This window comes from Hydractinia symbiolongicarpus, chromosome 5, assembly GCF_029227915.1.
Source record: "Hydractinia symbiolongicarpus strain clone_291-10 chromosome 5, HSymV2.1, whole genome shotgun sequence".
In the NCBI taxonomy this organism is placed as follows: domain Eukaryota; kingdom Metazoa; phylum Cnidaria; class Hydrozoa; order Anthoathecata; family Hydractiniidae; genus Hydractinia; species Hydractinia symbiolongicarpus.
The window spans coordinates 3,619,277-3,640,335 of NC_079879.1; the positions used below are offsets into that span (position 1 = coordinate 3,619,277).

Below are 21,059 nucleotides of genomic sequence, written 5' to 3' on the forward strand. Positions count from 1 at the left end.
GACCCATCGAAAATTAAAAGTTCGAGGAATTTTCCGTTCAGGAAGGTCTCACAAATCAATTTTGAAAAATAAGTGTGTAACAAATATTATTTGGTATCTGAATAGTAAAATATGTCGTGTCTAACTTCGTAACAAAAATCCCAATTTGATAGACAGCTTTTTGTAAACTTTATTCGCAGGTTGTTTGCGTATATCATACGTCTTGTTGGTTCTTAACTTATGCCATTTGTTTATTTGCTGTTTATGGTGGTAATTATTTATGGTTGAATGTAATTATGTTGAAGAATTAAATTATTTATTAGTCCACTTACAAGAACTACACACACACTGTTATCTGTTGTGAACATTGACGTATAATTTTCTTCACTGCATGCAAAACCTCCCCTCTGCCAAGCAATTTTTTTCTTGGCAATTTATGGCTCCGGTCACTCCAATAAATCCCCCTCCCCTGACCATATCTAAGTAAGTCTCTGACCTACTAAAAAATATCAGTTCAGTTCAGTTCATTACATTGTTTATACAGGGAAAGAAATCTGATTTCATAAAGTCTAAGTAATATCTCTTTAATAATAGCCGTATTTTGTCTGTCTCTGCACGGACACCCCACTGTGTTAGAAAGACGTGCTACTGAAAAACAAACATCAAATGCTATATATTTTTGTCCACTTTTTGTTGCGATGGACAAATTTAAAGGACGGTCAAACCCGTGGACTTTTCCACAGACTAACAACTTAAATATATAACCTAATAAAAAGTTAGATAGATCTAAAAATATAGAACAGTCGTCAGTGCATGACAAAAAGATTTGGTATGAAACATTTAAATTCTCAAATTCTGCCTCCAGTCTGGGATGAAGAGGAGACTATGGTTGACAAGTGAATTTTGACAAGTTCTAGCTAAGTGGGTAGAAATAGGAAACACTGTAAATCATTGCTTGGGTTATCTTAGAAATTTAGCATTCATTCTTCTAATAGGTTTTTGAACATGATTGTAGTAGCCATTAAGTCTAAAAACAACAAATAGCTACCCATATAGTCTATAGCATAGTTTTTAGCCATCCCTAGTTGGATTTTGTCTGTTTTCATGTTTCCATCCAAAACAAGACAAATGTAAACATTTGGAGTGAAAATTTACAACCTCGCAAACTGTTAATATTTTATTAGGCGCATAATCGATCTGGAAAAACAAAACAAATCACGACTATGTTCTGCAATTTTCATTCTGATTTTTATTCATACATGGCTGTACGTACCATAATAATCTAAGTATTGCATTCGTTTTGTAAAATAATCAAGGTTTGTCCACGCCTCGTTCGATATTCCAAACAAATATGGCAGCTAGAATGTCAACAGCGTGTAAGCTTTGCTACGATAAATATTCGCTAAAACAGCCGGAAAAAGCTCCAAGAAAGTTACAATGTAATCATATATTTTGCACAGGTACATCTCTCTCTCTCTATATATATATTTTTTCTAATGTATGGTTTATTTCGTATTATTTAAATTTATGTACATCTTTGGTGAGAAAGAAAGAGGAAAAAAGTCTTGTCCTGTCGTGTGAGTGTGTTGCAAAAGGAGAAGCGATATAGCTAGTTAGCGGCCTGTTTCAGCCTAAAAATTTCATTTTTGAAAAGATTTGTGAAATGTAGCGTATACCGTATTACGCGATTATCTAGCGACGATTTGGCATTTCCACTCTGGCTACATAACGTTGTATGCTATCCCTCAAAAAACTAAAATGGAATCAGTTGAGATGTTCTGCCAAGATTGTGAAAACGGCCTGTTTATATAACGCCATTGTCTAAAATATGTTTGGTTAGCGTCATTTCTAATTACAAAAGTGATTTGGTAGGTCGGATAAAAATTTTTCCCTAAAAATTACAAAAATACTAGCTATATTTCGCAGCTATATTTTGTTATTTGTTTTAAATGTAGGCCAGCTGCATTTTTAGCCTCTGTTTCAAGTTCCATTTTTGTCAATCAACGTCGTTCCCATTGTTTTCTTGGGGTAACATTTGATCAAAAAATGCAATGGGAAAAGCACATTAATGACATAAATAGAAAAATACTAATTAAATATTCTAAAATTAGAACCATTGCATCCTGTTTAACACCTCACACAAAAAACCTTTTAATTAATGCACTTGTCATGCCATATTTCCACTACTGCTCCTCGGCATGGGCTTGTGCCACCCAAGGTAGATTGGGAAAACTAGAAAAACGATTAAAATGTGTCCGTACCTTTCTTGGGAAAGAGAGGGAATATTCAATGAATAATTTACTCATCAAAAACGATGCCATATTAGTTTTCAAAGCCATGAATCACATTGCTCCTGATTACATGCGCTCAAAATTCCTTTTGACAAAAAACTGTCATAATCATCAAACAAGAGGAGCTTCAAAAAACAGGTTCACACTTCCCTTGGTCAACACGGAATTTGGCAAAAAAGCCTTCCCATTTAGAGCTGCAAAAGTGTGGAATAATCTTCCAGACCAAGTGACCTGTGATGGAAGTCTGCTTTCGTTTAAGACTTCCATCTCGAATGTATTTGGCAAATTCTAATGGAGATCACTTTTTAACTTTTTAATTTTTGTTTTTTATTCTTTTTCTTTTAAATTTTCACAGATTATAAATGTTACTATGTTTGATTGAGCTGAGGCAGTCTAAGGTTTATCATTTTTTGTTTCTTTTTTGTTCTAGTGGCCCCCAGTGGAAACAATCCACTAACTATAGGTTTATGTGATTTTCTGGGCTAGCCACTTTAAATATTTATTATTATTATTATTATTATTATTGCCGTATAAAGGCCACCATAAAAAATATGTTGTGTTCGCGTCCTATAAAGACCCCGCAAATATCAGTCGGTCGGGCGGTCAGGCGTATTATTTACTCCGATTTTGTCTGTCTGTCAGTAGTTTTTGTCAATTTTGCATAAATTAGTTCTGGTGAAAAAAATTCTTTTTGAAAAATATCTTACAAAATTTTTCCCTGGTTTTTTTCCCACTTACCGACTCGGATTTTTATTACCAAAAGTGAGTCGATCGGTCAACATATTTTTTATGACGGCCAAATGCAAAGCAGGAAAATATAGCACTGAGTAGCGCAGCGCAGTTCCCTTTCGAAATAATATTCGGACGTAACAACCGTAATTCAAAGGACCGCTGAAAAGGAGAGCAATGCTTTGATTGGAGAATTATCTAATATCAAACACACACGGATTGCGACAACAAAACCGAAACGTCCATATGGTAAGAATAAGAGAATACAAACAAATATCAATCTTATGAATAGTTGTTAAACATGTTCTTTACACAACCAGCTATTTCGTCGTACATTTCTCCACTCACCATTATCTGCGCAAACCAAATGTGCTCAGAGTTAACATATATCGCAATCAACCCACTTCACAATTTGTCTACACCCGGGTGGATCCTCACTATTGCAAATGCTACAACTTTCATCATCTGCATTTTTTGCGCCACCCTTTACGTCAACCTCCTTTTTCTTTGCAGAGTTTTCCTTTCCACTTGCTTGTTCCCTGTCACAGCTTCTAACACCATCGCTGTCTTTTGATGTCGATTTTCTTGTTTCTTCATTGCATCAATTTTTTTTTATAGTGGAAGAGTGACGATGGTTTCTGCTTTTGTTGAAATCTCTGGTATGTTATTTTCCACATTAACAACTTCGTGATTTTTAGCTGGTGCTTTTTATTTGATGCCACTGCAAACTTCTTTCAAGTTCAGTTCAATGCACACAGGATAAACAGTTGCATACATCTCTGTTTTTCTTCGAAAAGAGACCTGGTCAATTTCTTTGACACCACGGTGCACACAAAAAGGCTTGTCAGAGATCTGGATCCATAGTACGCTGATTCAATTAAGGATGAACACTTAATATGAGTAGCAGTGTAATATATTCCACACTCTAAGTGCATCCCACACGAAAATATCATATCTTCCAATCTTCTTTCATCTTCATTTTGTCGCTTTCTATCCAAGGAAAAGATACACCTTTCCTTACCACATACTGCGCATTTCATGGTGGTTACAACTCGACTGTTCAAATACTTGTGACTGGAAGAAGTCTTCTGATTGATTTCTTTGCTGTTAAGCGAGGGACAATCTTTTTCCGTTGTTCTAACTTTCTCGTATGCATTTACAAACTTCATGTAGTGGTTTTTGTCAATCCCCAATATAGGAGCAGGAACAGGAGGTGACAACTCCCTGTTTGTGCGATTGCAGCAAGTAGAATCTTCGCATTTGCGATACTGCAGCATATACTATCGATCAGTTAAATGACTTTTCAGAAAGCTTCGTGCTTGAAAATGAAGACTGGAATGAGTCTTCCAGCCCCTGTTGCTCACAAGCTTTTGTGCGCGAAGCCTTCATCAACCCACAAGACACGATAACTGGTTCGAAAACGCCTGCATAATCTCTTTCTAGTGCAAGTCCCTGCAAGCCAATGTTGAGTAGGGACATGCATCTCTCTGCTGGATTTATGTATGATTGATGCGGTGCGCAACGGCCAACGTTTAGAATGTCGAATTTCCCAACCGAAATGTAAGTAGTGTACATTGCACTTACAAAAATTTGATGCAGTGGTCTGCACCACCATCAGTAAACAGGCACAAGTAGGGTGGTATTATATCATGTTTCTTTAGTACATGGTACAATTCAATCACATGCCGCATTGGACTTGACGGCTAAAAAACTGCATCTTTTAAACTAACATAAATTTGTCCTGAATAAAAGGACTCATTTGCAGAATCTGGAATGTCAGAGATGAGATCAACAGATGGGGTGATGTTTGCCACGTGATAATCGTAATCTGAAGCAGTCAGTACAACATCTTTATTTGTTAACGCTTTTCTGTTGTGACTAGTGGCAGCTTCTGGACACCCAGGCTCACCCACTGGGAATTTAGCTTTATCATCCATGAAGACCATGCTACAATGCTCTTTATTTGCCACAACCCATTCTCTCAAATTCCTAAAATAAGAAGTGATTTAAGAAATAAATGAGAACTTCTGTAAATGTAAATATCAAACGTTGACCCGTGCACAGTTTGTTGTTTAGTCATAAGTAAGTAAACTTACTGAAAATACGCATTCATGTAATGTGAATCTTCATGATCTTTGCTTATTTGTCTCTGTTGCACCTTAGCCATAATATCGAAATGACTAGTATATGACTTTGTTGTTTGACAATTACTGCAAGGTGGGCAAAATTGGTAACGCACTGTTGTCCCTGAAGGCATTAGGACATCCATTCCCTTTTCTTTTAATCGCAATTTGACCTTTATGAAGAAAGTTATTTTAATAAGTATATGTACATATCAGCTGGCTATTAAACAACAAACAAAACTGCAAAATCGTTGTTGCCCACGAATGGTGTTTTTTAAACAACAAAAGAAAAAAAATCAGGCATGCCTAATGAAGCTAAAATGAACCGTAAAGCTCACCTATAAGACTTGGAACAGAGACTGCTACGGGCAGATGTGCTGTTTGTGTTAAACTCGCAATATGTGTATGACTAACCTGTAGGTTATCTTCACAGAACACCAAATAAACCCAATTGATTTACTCACAACGCAATATATACCACTATTATAAACACAATGATTTTACCAGCAAGATTGGTTTAACACAAGTAAACCCCACCACCAATTGATTCTTATTAGTAATCGCCTAGAATGGAAGATTAACAATCTCCCTCTATTTTATTTTCTGCACGTTGTTCAGTTTATGCTGCTATGGGAGGAATTTATAGCGACTCCTACTCGCTTAGTATAGTGGTCCTGGGGTGAAATTGGCTTTTCACCAATGCCCTCTACTATACAAGTCTTGATCAAACAGTTACCGAAGACTATTCTTTCTTGGGTCCCTAGTTGTGTGATGCCAAGTGCTAAGTGGTGTTTCAGCAATGAATTCTGAAAAATAAAACTCAAAAAAAACTTTATAATAAAACATTTTGAAAACACAACATTTGATTGGTCACTAATACTCATCATGACCATTTTGTAGCACATTTAGTAGAAGTGTGCTAATTGCTCCTTGCTCTGTTAACACATCTGCTAACTGATGTTTGGTGGGAATCCACTTCAATATAACTTCCTTTTGATTGATGCTCTGTCTGAGAGAAGCCATGTCAACTCTTAATCGCTTATCTTCTAAAGCTTTTGTTGAATATGCAGCATCATACAAAGATTTGTTATCTGTGTAGCACAAGATACCTTCTAGATCTGTCTTCACAATTTCCATTATTAAATTTTTCACCCAGGTACATGCATCAATACCATTAACAAGTGCTAAGGTTTCTGCTGCAAGTGTGCTACGCACAACTCTCTTAATCTTTTTTGACTGTCATGTGATAGGTGTCATGGTGTTCTCAAAACCTTTAAGAAAAACAAAAATTCCACTTTGAGAGCTTCCGTCATGTAGATTTCCAAATGAGGCATCAGCGTACAAGATTAATTGTAATGGAGGTTTCAACTTCCAAAATTTTAGGCAAATACCAGGATCCAATTTCAACTTCTTTACCAATTTATTAGCTCTCATAACATCACCAACATTTGCACGGTTTAACTTTGTGCTTAACTGACAAACATCAAAAGAAATATCTGGCCTTGATTGAGAAGATACCCAATTTAATTGACCACAAATACATCGAAACTTAGATTGCTCTTCATGTGAGAGTTCTTGATGTTTGTTTTTGGTGCTTTGAATCTCAACCTGTTCCATGCTTGCCACATATTTGCTTTGGTCATACTCATAAGAACTATTGAATTGTTGTATGTTGACTCCAACATATTTAAAATTACTGCAATTCTCTGACCCAATCCGAAATATTTTTCTAATGGATGCAATGACTTTTACTTGAAAATCTTCTAATCCTCCCCAAAGAAAATCATCAACATGTATTACGATCAATCCTTGACAACAGTCATCTTGAACCCAATAAAATAAAGCCTCATCAAATAAAGAAATTTTCATTCCCAAATCCAATTAACTGTTCCTTTACTCGTAAATACCAAGCTCTTGAAGCATCAGCAAGGCCATACATTACTTTATTTAATTTCCAAAGAACCCCTATTACGTTTGCTTCCTTTGGGGGCTTTATAATTACTTCTCTATCAATCGGGTTACCTTAAAGAAATGCTGTTTTGACATCTAAGGTGTGGCATTCTAATTCGTTAGTTGCTAACATTGTGAGTACAATTCGCAAACTTTCTTTTGAAAACGTCAGATTTTGAACCTCCTCTTCTTCAAAACCTCTTATGACCAAACGAGCTTTATATTTTATATTCTCTATATTTTTCTATATTTTTGTTGTGATTACCCATCTTGTGGATATTGTAGATTGACTTCTGTCTTCAACAGTGGAGAAAACATTGTTGTCCAGTTGGTTAATTCTTTAAATTTCGCATTCAAGACCTCGTCTTCAATAGTTGGTTTTATTGCCAATAATGCTTCTTCAGTGTCATTAGCTTCAACAACTGGTTGCCATTCACTCACACATCTTTTGAAATCTAACCAATTAATTTCACCTGTGTCTTCATTTTGCACATTTAAACAGTTGCCATATTGTCTGCCTTCTTTTCCTTTTCTACTCACTTTACCTGCTCTGCTGTGAACTAATCCTTTAATCCACTCACTGTCTGGAGTTAGCTTATAGGTGATTCTGGTTTTTAACTTTGGTATTCCTTGAAATATAGAGGTATTGCCTTTTTTTTCATTGACTGCGGTTTCACTTTTTGATGTTTCATTAGATCTTTCCTCTATTGTTGTCCCATTGGTTTGTGAATTATCAATGGCTGCATCCTCAGTTACTGATGCTTCTGTTACTGGTACTTCCGTAGTATTACTTTCAAGATCAACTATGTCAAAAATTTCGTCTTCCGGTGAAACACAGTTTTCCAACTGCATAGTTGTTACTTCTGGGCTCTCTTCAGAGTCTTGTGATGGTTTCTGTGAATGTACTACTTGATTTACCTTTTGCAACCGACAAATGTGGACTCTCACATAACTTCCACCATGCTTGACAAGTACTTGTTTATTTTCTTGTCCAATTACAGTGCCTGGTCCATGCCATTTTTCTCTGTCTTTTCTTTATAAAAGACTTTATCTCCAGTTACATACTGCACATCATTATAACACTGGCCATTGTGTTAATTCTGTTGTTATCTTTCAGTAACTAATACAATAGTATTAGAGACTGGTGAAGCCTTCAAGTTACCTCATCAAGGTAAGAATCATTTAACAATGGTAGCAGAGTTAAAAGGTACAGATCAACTGGCCTGGTATTTATGATCATTGTGCGAGTGACATTTGAGTTGAAAGAAAGCAATTGAAGGCACAAAACCCGGATGTGCTCCTTGAGGTAAGAGAGATAACTTTTCCTTTTGTTGGTTATTTGTTGACACGTATGTGTGCAAACCAATTGGTGAAGTGGTTTGTGAACAATGGCAACAACAACATTGAAGGCTCCACCAGCGTTTAAAGAGGATGATGACTATAGAAGTTGGAAAAACGATTTGGAGATCTGGCAGATGTTTACAGAACTACCAAAGAAAAAGCAAGGTCCAGCTGTATACCTGTCACTGACTGGTCGGACACGGGAGGCAGTACGCGACCTGACACCTGCAGAAGTTGGATCAGATGATGGTTTGGGCAAGATTATATCTAAGCTAGATTCAATATATTTGAAAGATGACAGCACAAGAGAATTTATTGCTTTTAAAGAGTTTTATGACTATAACAGGAATAGTGGAGACAAATTTCCTGATTTTATTGTGCAGTTTGAGAAGCTCTACAATAAGATATCCAAATATGATATGGCATTGCCTGAAGCTGTCAGGGCATATATTCTTCTCACAGCTGCGAATATGTCTGAAGAAAATGAAAAACTGGCTTGTACAACTTGTGCAGAACTCAAGTATAAGAATATGAAGGACACAATCATGAAGATATTTGGAGAACTGAACACGGCAGAAGACGCTGCACATTTGGGAGCTCTTCCTGTGAAACAGAAATGCTTTTATGGAAATCTTCATGCTGATACCAAGGACAGCTTGTCAAGGAATACACTTTCAAGAACGAATCCTGTTGATAAGGATGGGAAACTCATGAGGTGCCATGAATGTGAATCAACAAGACATTTTGCTAACAAATGTCCTCATAAAAATCAAGAGCAAAAAGGTTTCAGATCACGGAACAATAGACCTACAGAAAAGAGACAAGATGTAAATGAGATCCATATCACCCTTTTTGCTCAGAAGACAGATTTGGTTTTGCCTTCTTCTGTGACCTCCAATCTTTGTATTGCTTGCAGTATAGCCCCTTAAAGTAGCTGGGCAATCCCTTGCATTGCTTCTCCACAAATTTTTTATTTATGTGATCATGATTGCAATCTATGGTCCAGAGAGCATTAGTTACACTGTCGATTAAATGCTCAACATTGATAACGCTCGCTTTTGGAAGTGAATGACCATGCAATAAGCCGGCAATGTCATTCCAAAGTTTTTCCTTTTTGTTCTTAGCAACTTTTTTTCTACAAGTTTTCGCTTATTGGTGCTATTCATCAAGACACCAAATGCATTGCACTCGTTTCTGACTTCTTTTATTGTCACGGTTTTTACTACAACAAGGTGGACTGCCTTACCACTAACCACTTGGAGTGGCATTCGTACTGGCGCTAATACAGTATCTTTATTGTTTGTGTCTTATAAATATTTTAATTAGCTTGTACTGGTTTTCAACTTGAAGCTCCTTTTCAGTCGCTACCCACATGTCTTTTAACGTACTGCTTAACGAGCACTTAAAGAAAGTTTTGGCAAGGGAGTTTTTGTAAACACAAATTTGTAAATATACACATTTTTTATAAGAAACCAAACATTATAGATATAAGAAAACTTAGAATCGTATAAACATGCAACTTTTCTGGCTAAAATATGAAATCCAGGCTCAACCAAATGCTTGGGTTTCTTATAAAAAACGTGTAAAACAGAAAAATCCCATTGTATCTATGCGAGTTGTGATGAAAGTAAACAACAATACCGAGTATTCATCTTTGACCAAGTTAACATTAAACCATTCTGTTTTTTCAACCATTATTATGAACCATGAAACACGCAAACAAAAATAGTTATTCTTTTCTCTTATGTCTTTCGACTGCACATCTTTTAAAATAAATAAAATTTTTTCGAAACATGGTCAACATCAAATAATTATTCATTTTACGCTGTATAAACAAGAGCCATGGAAACAAAGTGGGAAAGAGACAAAGCAAAGAAACCACTTTGCTCAATAACGTGCAAAGATGCCAATGCAAAAGGTAAATGGTGGATTTTGTTGTGTGTCCAAGATTGTTTGCGGATTGTTTGGTTTTTTTTGACAAATTTATCGACTCCCCGACTCGACTTTCGCCTTTCATAGTGAGACGGTTGGGTGACGCTAACCAATTATATTTTTGAGGGTGGCCTGAACAGGACAGCTGGATTATGTACGCATGGCCTGATTTTATTTTTTTTGCCCCGATTATTATGTCGTGGTGACAGGGTTATAAACGCTGATATAATGGCTGGCCAGGCAGGCTGCCATTGGCATTTTCTTCGAAGTTTTGTGAATGAAACATTGATAAATTATTGTTTCAGAATGATGGATTTCGTGCTTTTTTTTCTCTACAGGATAAAAACCATTTAAAACTAAGCATAGCGAAAAAAAATCTCGACATAATTCTAAATATAAACTCCTCTACACAGCTACATTTCAACATATTATACTTTGAATTTGGGGATGGGTGGTTGACTCATTTTTATTTTTTGTGGGAATTAAATTCTGGGGATGACCTAAATTATCTGTTTTGCAGGAATTAAGTTTGGTTAAAAGTTATTAAACTTGCGAATCCCAAAATTTAGTTTTCACGAAATTTAGTTTCATTTGAGAACAACAACAGCTTTACCACAAAGGCTATTTGCTTGCCAGAAGTAATAACGAATGATATAAAAGCCAGTCAACCCTGATTATGTTTGTTCTATAAGTGACAAATAATATAAAAGTGTTGTACATAAGCCGGCCTGCCCCAATTATGTTCGTTCTAAGTGAATAACATTTTTAACTGTCGTACATAAGCTGGCCTGTCCTGATTATGTTGCCCTTATTATGTATTTTCTGCCCTGTTCATAAATGGGGTAAGCAGCTGTGCATAATCCGGGCAGCGTTCATAACCTGGGCAGAACAGAAACAAAATAGTTTTGTGGTTAACATCTTAACCCTGTGATGTGTTTATTTCAATGTGAAATCTGGCATTATCTTTAAAGCCTATTTTATTATTAAAATGGTTTACAATTGCCGTCAACTTGTCGTGGATGTAGTTAGTGCAGCTGCTTCAAACGTTACCATGTATTTTTTCTGTTGCTCAAAAGTTTAGTGAATATTAAGAAAACTTTGTAAAGTGAATTAAGAAACAGGATCTTTGGGGAAAGAAATGTTTGTGCTTTCTGCTTTGTAAAGTACACAAGTTTCTCGGTACCAGTGAAATTGGTGAAATGGTAGATCCTAAACGTAATGCTAAGAATATCATAAACTATGCAGTGGTGCCAGTGAACAGAGAAAGTTGGTGAGAAAAATTAAAGCATGTAATTTAGGCATTCAATTAACACGAATGATATGCGGTACCTGTGTTAAAGAAAGTGGATTGTTTTGAATATACAATTTCAGAATTAGGATAACCACCTTTAATTTTTTATTACGGTTGGGAAAGTTGGACTTTGAACCTCTATTCTGGATATGGAAAGGCTACAAAAAATCTTAATATGTAAAGGCTCTTTAAGAGTTTTGCAGACTTTCTTGAGGATGTTTTTGCTTATGCCTATGTGTCAGCATTGTATTTTACAAATCTCAGGTCTTGTTTGGTTGCAAAATTATACCAAGTTCCAAAACAAGAGTTTATGTCTCACACACAAATTTTAATAAGCTCAAAATATTGTTATATTTTTCTTATTGTAACATTGTAGGATCATGAAAGAAAACACTATACCTAAAATGTGTATATAACGAGGCTATGTCTAAGAGATCAACCTGTATATAACAAACATTCATTTTACAATAATGAGAAAGTGTCCCATGGAGCCTATAAATCCCTATATTTAATGACAATAAAACAATCCTACGAAGTGTAAAATCACTGTATTTCATGCTATAATGATGAAAAAATGCCCACTGTAAGCAGTTGATGTCCATTCATTTAAAAATATATAGTGACTGTTACCGTTTTTAAACATAGCTTGCATTTTTCACTGACTTTGTCATATCTTATTGCGATGGTTCATGTACAATAATAAAATTGAAAAGAATTAAGTTCATGTGGAAACAAAATATGTGTGATGGTTCTTGATGTATATAAGCATGAAATTGTTAAATGTATATAAAACTTGTTTATATGTAAAGTAACATTCAAGCGGTACTGTAGGTGATGAATTTCTTTAATGAATTCTTTATGTTTGATAATTCCCTTTTCTTTTTAGAACGTTTTGTATATATTATTTGCTGCGAAACAACAAGTACTGAATGCCTCTAAGTCAGAATTCGTGCTAGAAAGCAATGATAACTTGCTCTACTGCAATAGAAAATTAATCCAATTTCAAAAATCATGTATAAAAAATTAAAGCTTACCCCTTGCACAAAAGCAAGTTGGAAAATTTTTTTAAAAAAATGGTGATCAGTTTTTGACCTTATTGTAGGCTTATGAAGTTATCTTTACCTTTAGTTTTTGTGAAAGTCTTCAGGATTAGCAGTTGTGTGCCAGTCCTCCATTGGATTGAACATCTAGTTTACACGAATGTGTACATATGTATAATAATATATATATAATAATCGAATTTGAATCAGCCTGTCTTAACGTGGTGTATCTTACCAGTTGTTGTTCATCTGGTATCTGGAATAGAAATTTAATAGATGTAAGAACCAGAGATTTCCACATGGTCATAAGGTGATCCTTCGTTCTGGTGTAAAAAGTTCTTAAAATCCTAGACATCATGCTTTTACTGTCATTTACTACTTTCAATATGTGGGAATGAAAGGAGCAGTTGGTGGATAATATGACACCAAGATCTTTCAGTTCCTTATGGTCTGTGATGATGGATCCAGAGGGGGAAAGATATAATGTGCAATTTTTCAGGGTGTCGTTCGTGCCATAACGCATGACCTCAAACTTTAGATCATTAAATTTTATGTTTGCATCTTCTGCCCATTCATAAATTTTCTGAAGGTCACTTTTGCAACTTGCCCATGTCCCTGAGAGAGTCGATGCTCTCGGTAACCCTGTGTCATCAGCAAATGGTACAATACTGTCACTGACATTTGAGTCTATATCTCCAAGGAGGATGATGTTGGTCCAAGCATACTACCTTGGGGTACGTCTGAAATAATAGCAACAGGACATGATTCCATTCCATTGACAATGACTGATTGGGTGCGATATGTTAATTAATGCATGGCATCGTGTATTAGAAAAAACGAGGTGCTGTTCTAAGGGTTCATCAAGGTATATGTAGTGATGTAGATTATGTTTTTACCTATCCAGTTTGACATTTTCAATATATATTTACATGAATATTAACCGTTACCCTTTTGCTTCGTAGTTGATTGTATTGAACCCACTACACCAGCTAGGCCATAGGTGATCAAACTACATGTTACCAGAGTGCTGAATGCCCCTTGGGACCTCTATGTACATATATTTTTAATAATATTTTCTTTATACATGTTCTAAAGATTATCCCTGTGAAGTGTTAAAATATTTTTAAGGTTATCCCAGCAGCTAGCAACGCACTGGGAACTGCACTTAACATGATCAAAAACAAAAAAACTAAAAAAATTATAAAAAAAATTCAAAAAAATCCTCTCTTTTTTATTTTTCTTCTCTACAATGACAGATAATAACTTATTTTCACTAACTTGCTTTTAATAATTAGATTAGTGGTTATAACTCTCCTGCTCTGTGCGGGAGACTGGGTTTCGATTCCTCTTGACGGCGATTCAACATGGGCGAGTAAATGTTACCATAGCCTCGCGTTAACCCAAGCCATGTAAAAGAAATTGGGGAGATGGCACACTGTGTGGGCCGTCGGATGTTGCCGAGAGTTGTCTAGTAGAGCGCGGGTCCTGATTTGGTCTGCATAGCTCAAAATGAGCATTAAATACTCTAGGACTCCATCTAAGCTATGGCCCTTCCTGGAAATAATAGACAGGGTATATCCCTCGTTATTTATGAGGCTAGCCATGTAAAATATGCACATCTATCTATCTAACCAAAAAAAATCATGCTTATTACATTAAAAAATCCTATCAAATTGTTTTTGATATTTTGTCTATTCGACAACTGAATGGTCTAGGTCTAGATTTATTAAAAATTAAAGCCTTTTTGAATTTTCTTATGAAAATTTTAACAGATTTTTATATTTGAATAACAATTTATTATGTCAGACATTGTTAGTGACCTATGGTCAAATACAAGGTAGGTAATTGTCTTGCTAGTTTAAGCAAAAAATTTATTTCAGATCATTTCAATGTTTTAAAAACAATATTGTTTCCCTGTATTATTTCCAGGGGGGTTATTTAGATTCCTTAAAAATCAACATGTGCTTTATGTGTTTAGAATGCATTGAGAAATTAAAGCAACTGCAAGGTTTGGCTATTGAATGTCCATCATGTTTGACAATTACGACCATACCCTCGCAAGGTGTGGATTATCTGCCAAAAGATTATAATGTTCTTGGAATAATTGAAGGCTCGAAAACTTATGAACAGTGTAAACACTGTAAAAAGTTGACGTATCCACCAAAATCTGCAACGCTGCATTGCAGTGATTGCCGAGATGTTTACTGTGGTTCTTGTAGCGACAAAATGCATTTGAAAGTGGAAAATCAAGATCACGTTATTCGTTTGGCAAATTCGTTCGATGACATGAAGTTAATAAGAAGTACTTCAAGAAAAGAAAGCAGCTCCATGAAAAGTGGGTCCCCTTTTGACGAGAAGCGACAGTTGAGAAGACAGCTTTCAATGAACTCGGGTAGGTTTTTTTCCTACCTTTTTACTTTTCTACATTTGTTTGTGCTTTATTGTACCTTGGACAGGCGGTGTTAGGGTGGACTTTTGTGGGTGGAATAAGCATAGACTTCTGTGGGCGGAATTAGCGATTTGATAACTGGTGTTTTATATAAAACCAAACAATAAAAAAACAATTGCACGGATTAATTTTGCCAAGTGGACCCTGAGGTTTTTGTGTGAATTGAATTTTGCAAATTAGCGTGTATTAATTTTGGCGGACGCCATATACACCATATTTAGCGTAAATCTAATTGCACTGCTGACAACTTACGATATATTTTGAGTGGACTAATTTTTTCAAATTCGTATTCGGAAGAGTCGCCCTCATCACAATCGTTAACATTTGGGCTATTTTGTGCTCAGCAGGACAGATGTTGATATGGCCCCCATCAATTTTTTAGAGTCGGCGTTTGATAGAGTGACATGATAAGAGAAAGTCATAAAGCTTGCTCTGTCTCCTCTTTAATGATTTTACAACCTTGTTTCCAGTACCTTTTCTATTCACCATGGAATTCTGCATGGAATTAATTACGCAAATTTTTTCAAAACCTCAAAAACTCAGCTGTTTATATCAATGAACAGTTTGAAATGTTTACAAATTTCTTCACAAGACAATTCATGTTACTACAACAACCACCACAGGGGAATTTCTCTGGAATTCCCCCTTTAAACGGAACAAAATAGTAGGCACAAGTGGGATACCATGCCACAGTCTAGCTTTGTTTACAAGGAAAAAAAGCTAACCTTTCTAAAAAACCTTGTATTTACCAGGTGACTTCGTAAAGTAATTTACTACGTGTGCACATGTGTATGTATAGCCAGCTGAACTTTAGGATTAATTATTTGTTAAAGTTAATTTTTCATATATTATATTCTTTATTCTAAGCTTTTTTCACCTTCTTTCTGCTTATCGTTTGCTTATATATTATGCCGTTATTTCCAAATTTTAATCCTCGCTATCAGATTGCTTGACTATGAACATTGCTTAGTAGAGTCATCCCTGCTGCTGACACCAGCATACTGAAACCTACATGGCTATATACCACCACATATTATCTTTAAGGTCACATTTTTTATAAGCAATACCTTTATAGCATAGAAGTATAAAATCCTCTTTTCTTTTATGCCCCCATGTTTATAGCAACTGAATTAGAAAAATTGTCAATTTCAGTTCTGTAAGAAATAAGCAAAAGTAACAAAAAACATTTACTTACGACGACTGAATGTCATCAGGTTAAGTATTAATTTTTGTCCATTCTATATAATTTTAGTGTGTGAACAACACGGACAGGAATTGATGTTGTTTTGTCAGGTAGAACAAGTTCGATGTTGCAGTCGATGTAAATCAACTATGACACATAAATTCCACGACTGTAACTTTATTCAAACGAATGAGGAAATCGAAAGAGCTCACATACTTGATATGCAACAAGAGGTATGCTGTTGCTTCTAAATTGTACTGGTTCGAAGCCTTAGAAAGATAATATTTTAAGTAATTAAAAGAATATTAATCATCAGAACAAACGCTAATTTTATGAAATAATAAATATTTTGCTTCATGACGCATCATTAAGTAACGCTGAAAGACAAACATAACAAACATATCCTAACCTAAATAATTTTCGCGCCTCTTCAGTTTTTAGTGTTGTTTATTTATGCGCAACTTCTAACTTAATGGAAGAAATTATTAGTGTTAAGTAAGTTTGGTGAGAATCTAATTTGGTGGATAACGAAACAACGGAATTTCTTTTATCATTCGGGCAACAGTATTAGTTTTTTATATTAATTAACAGCCGGGATAAGCAGCACATTCATTTCCTAATGGTATTGTTATAAGTAAGCGTCCTGCGAAGGGGGTCCTAGTGCATTTAAAACTAGCGTTTAGGCTATGAAAAGCGTGCAAGAACAAAAACCGCTCAACTAGACATCTGCCTGAAACATCAATCCTATTCTCATGCTGAATGTTAAGCAGAAAGGATCGATTGACGCTTTTATAATCTTGGCATGACCCAACCCAAGACCGCTCTACCACAAAAATGTGGCGGATTTTTGTCAAAAACTTCCAGATCCGCTGAATTTTCTTTTTGGTCAAAGTTCTTCCCTTAAAATACACAAACTTGCAAATAATCACCTGTATTATCAAGTTTTGATTAAAAAAAATGTTTTGATTTTGCTCGCCTTAAATTCTTGCTCACCCTAATGTTCGATGTCTGTTTCGTGTAATATGTATTTTCGAAGCTCCTCTGAGCGAAAATTATCACAGAAATTAGTGGTATGGAAATAGTCATTTTTTATCTTCCTTTTTTTGTCTTTTATTAATATGTTATTCTTTTCTTCTGTTTTTGTATAGTTGGATGAGTATATTGAAAATTATAGTAAAATCAGACAGGATGTTCAGAAGATAATGGAAGCTTTGAAGAAGAATACAGTTACGAGTAACGAAAATATAAGAAGATGTTTTCGAGAACTTCGAGCTGTTGTCGATGATGCTGAAAAAGAATTGATGAAAGAAGTTACAACAATTCATGATTTTAAGTTGGACAGACTTCGTAAACAGTGCAGGTACAAAGAAACCTTCTAATTGACCGGGAGTCTCCAAAGTATGAGTCTTAGTCAGCTGTCTTGTTAGAAGATTTGGGTTAAATTATTACAAAAGTGTAATGTAGGTTTCGCAAATTTAACGAATTCTCGGCAAATTGTGAAAATTTGTCCTAAAGTTATCGTCGGTTTGGAAAAATAGATGCCAAAGAAAAGAAGGAAAGATCTCAGTTTTATTTGTTGTTGGGAATCACTCTTTACATCGAGGGTTTCGTTACTATAAATGTTGACAAAAAAATCCCTGCAAATTTCCTTGCATAGGACGACTCACAGGGACACAGGACAAACTTAGACGTTAGTTTTACCAATTTCACGATTTTTTACTCGCAAATTAGATACTCTTGAAAATTAGTATTTTGAAGGTAAACTCTAAATTTTTGCGCAAGAAAAATTGTTATGTGGCTATTATATAAATAATTTCGGAATTGTTTTTAGTCACATGATTGAAGTAGCCAATGCTGGTATGATTATTAGTGAAAAGTGTGGAGAAGCATGCGAATTGGAGTATTTTGAAATGTTTGCTCACAAAAAGAAGTTGGAAGGTGAAATCTTGCAGGTGTGCAAAATCATGGAGAAGTGCTGTCCTGTGGAAAATTCAGATATGTTTGTACAGTTTCCCAATCACGAAAGCATGTTAACATCGATCAAATTATGCGCGTACCTGGTAAGAGGTAAGCATGTGTGTCTGCTTTGTTTGGTTAAACGAGCAAAACATTCATACATTTCAAAAAAGTCTTGTCTCTGTCTTTTCTAATCAAAGATGTTATGGTGCTTTTCAGGATTATGTACTTTCAGCAACATAATTGTGGGAGGGAGGGAGGGGGCATCATATTTCAGATATTTTACCACCTATTTCAATTTAACACCCGCATAGTAAGGAAACCCTGATAAAAACCTTCACTTCAACCTAACCCTAATTATTCAGATCGGGAAGAAATGTTTAGTAGAATTGGGAAGTGAAAGAAAATGTATATTTCAATAAATATTTTAAACATCATAAGAAACACAAGTATGCATGTTTTAATAACCAAACCTCCTGAGTAGCATAATTTAAATAGAAAAAATTAACAAAACTAACCCTATCTATTCTATTACAACACCACTATATTATTAACACCCTCTTCAACTATTGACTGCTTAATAAATCCTCAGTACTCCTAAAATCAGGTCACTAAGAGACTTAAAAAATTAAAATTTTCTGGAAGGAAACATTGTGGTAGGAATGTCATTTATTATACTCAAGAAAGGCAATGCAAAGAGAAAATGCACTTCTTGCCAAAATAATTGATATGGATAAAAATGTTATTAAGAAATGGTTTTTTTTTTGCAGTTCCACCACCGCCATCCAATTTTAAATGCACCCTCAACGAAGATAGTGATGTTTTATTATCGTGGGATTTACCGAAGAATTTAAAATACACTTACTTGCCAACTTTATATGCTGTGTACGCCAGTGTGGGTGAGGACACAATCTTTATGATTTCTGCTTGTCCAGGAAAATATCGTTTCTATGTTAATGTTTATTTCGCTCGTTTATATGTTAATAAATTTTTCAGTCGATTTTTGAATCAGAACTTTACACAAATAATCCAAATGAAAATCTGTAGCTGCGTGATTTTCGAAAATTAGGCTTCCTACGTGGAATTCAAACTTTTATTGTTTGACTTTTTATTTCATTAAAATAAAACAGAGACTTCGATATTTTTCTATTATAGTCATATTTTCATATTCTGGTTTCAGGAGAAAACGACACATTTTTGCAAATACAGAAAGTAAGCCAAAAGAATTATGTAGTACCCTCGTCTCATTCTTCACTTGTGGATAAAAACCTAGTGCAGTTTCAGGTAGCAGCTATCAACATTATCGGCGAAAGTCAACCTTGCTTTCCGTTGTGTATTCGATTGGTGAAAACGAGAGAACTGGAGGATTAAATTTTCGCAAGACGCATAGCAGACCGAAAAATGGAAAATTTAAGTCAGAGAATTTTGTTATATAAAATTGAATAGGGCTTAGACGATATTGTTGTTTTAATAGGCAATTTAATTCAAGGAAGTCAGGCGATTTGAAAATGACTAACCTGCCTAAGTCTTGTGATATTTTTATAAGACTTTCAGTTTGTTTTATTTTAAATTATTTTTTCTTATGCAATGATTAAATTTTCTTGTTTCCTATGGACAAATTAGGAATTTCCAAATCCATCGCAAAGCAAGACGTCGTCGTGCGTTCAAGCGGCAAAATGTTCAATGGAAACAGAAATGCACACTCAAATTTAAAATGGCGGCGATTCAAGCAAATTCATTGGTCGAAATGCATAAACCTAAGTCAATTCAAATTTATTTCGATTTGACCAACCAGCGGGCGCAAAAGCGCTCCTAAATATTGATCATTTTGTTGCGTGCGCCCTGAATCGACGTGCTAAAAGATTGAATTGGACTTTAGGCTTAATGTATTGAATCAGCTCATTTGATAATAAAAATGCGCAATGTATAATAGGTAATTGGCATGTTACATCAATACTCCAGCACCTGAAATCAAAATTGTGACTGATTTGAGAAAATGCTGCCTATTTTCTTTGTTCAAATCTAGAAAAAGTCGAGAGAACCCTGGGAAGTATATTTTGGGAAAAATTTATTAATTTGTGAAGGGACAGGGGTAGGGCGGTGCTTAATTGATGTATTATGTAATGTAATCAATGAAAATGCATTTGTTTTTAAATGAAGGTGAAATTATAGAACTTCTAGCCAAGTTCTAGACAAAACTTTAAGTATAAAGCATCTTAAGGAGGTTCATTTTAATTTGACGGAAGAACATATCTAATGAGTATGCAAATAACTTCTATATATCTCACACTAATATTCCGTGAGATTAAGAGGGTCAGATACAAGGGGCGAGGTCATCGTTCTAGTTTATTTTTAAATCTTATTTTTACTAATACACGTGATCAGAACTTTTTTAATTTTACATATTTTAAATTATTTATTTTTTAAACTCATTTTACCATTTTTTACCAAGTGTGTTTTTAGTATTTATATTTTTAGAAATAAACATATTTTTGTATTTCACAGTATCGTTGCTTGTCTATTTCAAACAAATTATTTACCGTGCACCATGTGCTATGAAGTTGTCTTTGGTAACCTAATTGTCGGTGGGAAGGGTCTCATTGAGGAGGATGAGGGTTTCTAATTTGAAAGTTTCTCATTTAAATTTTTTTTGACCTCTGTCAGAATGTTTATTTATTTCTTGTATTTCCCTGTGATGTTTTTGAAGACTTCATTTCTCATTTTCCAGTTTAACCAAAAATTTTTTTAATTTGGTTAATTTGATTGGGGAGGGTGGGTGGTTCTAATAAGAGGCA

General features: G+C 35.0%; 1 protein-coding gene across 2 annotated transcripts; it reads left to right on the top strand.

Moving 5' to 3' along the window:
• Window positions 1-1,293: 1,293 nt before the first annotated feature.
• Window positions 1,294-20,808, top strand: LOC130644239 (tripartite motif-containing protein 12A-like). Of its 2 annotated transcripts, none has more exons than XM_057449769.1 (7): window positions 1,294-1,439; window positions 14,655-15,068; window positions 16,378-16,541; window positions 17,457-17,668; window positions 18,140-18,375; window positions 19,035-19,163; window positions 19,445-20,808. In XM_057449769.1, exons 1-7 carry the CDS (start codon window positions 1,331-1,333, stop codon window positions 19,633-19,635), a joined length of 1,455 nt encoding a protein of 484 aa, XP_057305752.1. In that variant the 5' UTR covers window positions 1,294-1,330; the 3' UTR covers window positions 19,636-20,808. The 2 variants fall into 2 exon arrangements, with proteins under 2 accessions (XP_057305752.1, XP_057305753.1); XM_057449770.1 differs by having other exon boundaries at window positions 18,140-18,368; window positions 19,445-19,586.
• Window positions 20,809-21,059: the final 251 nt, after the last annotated feature.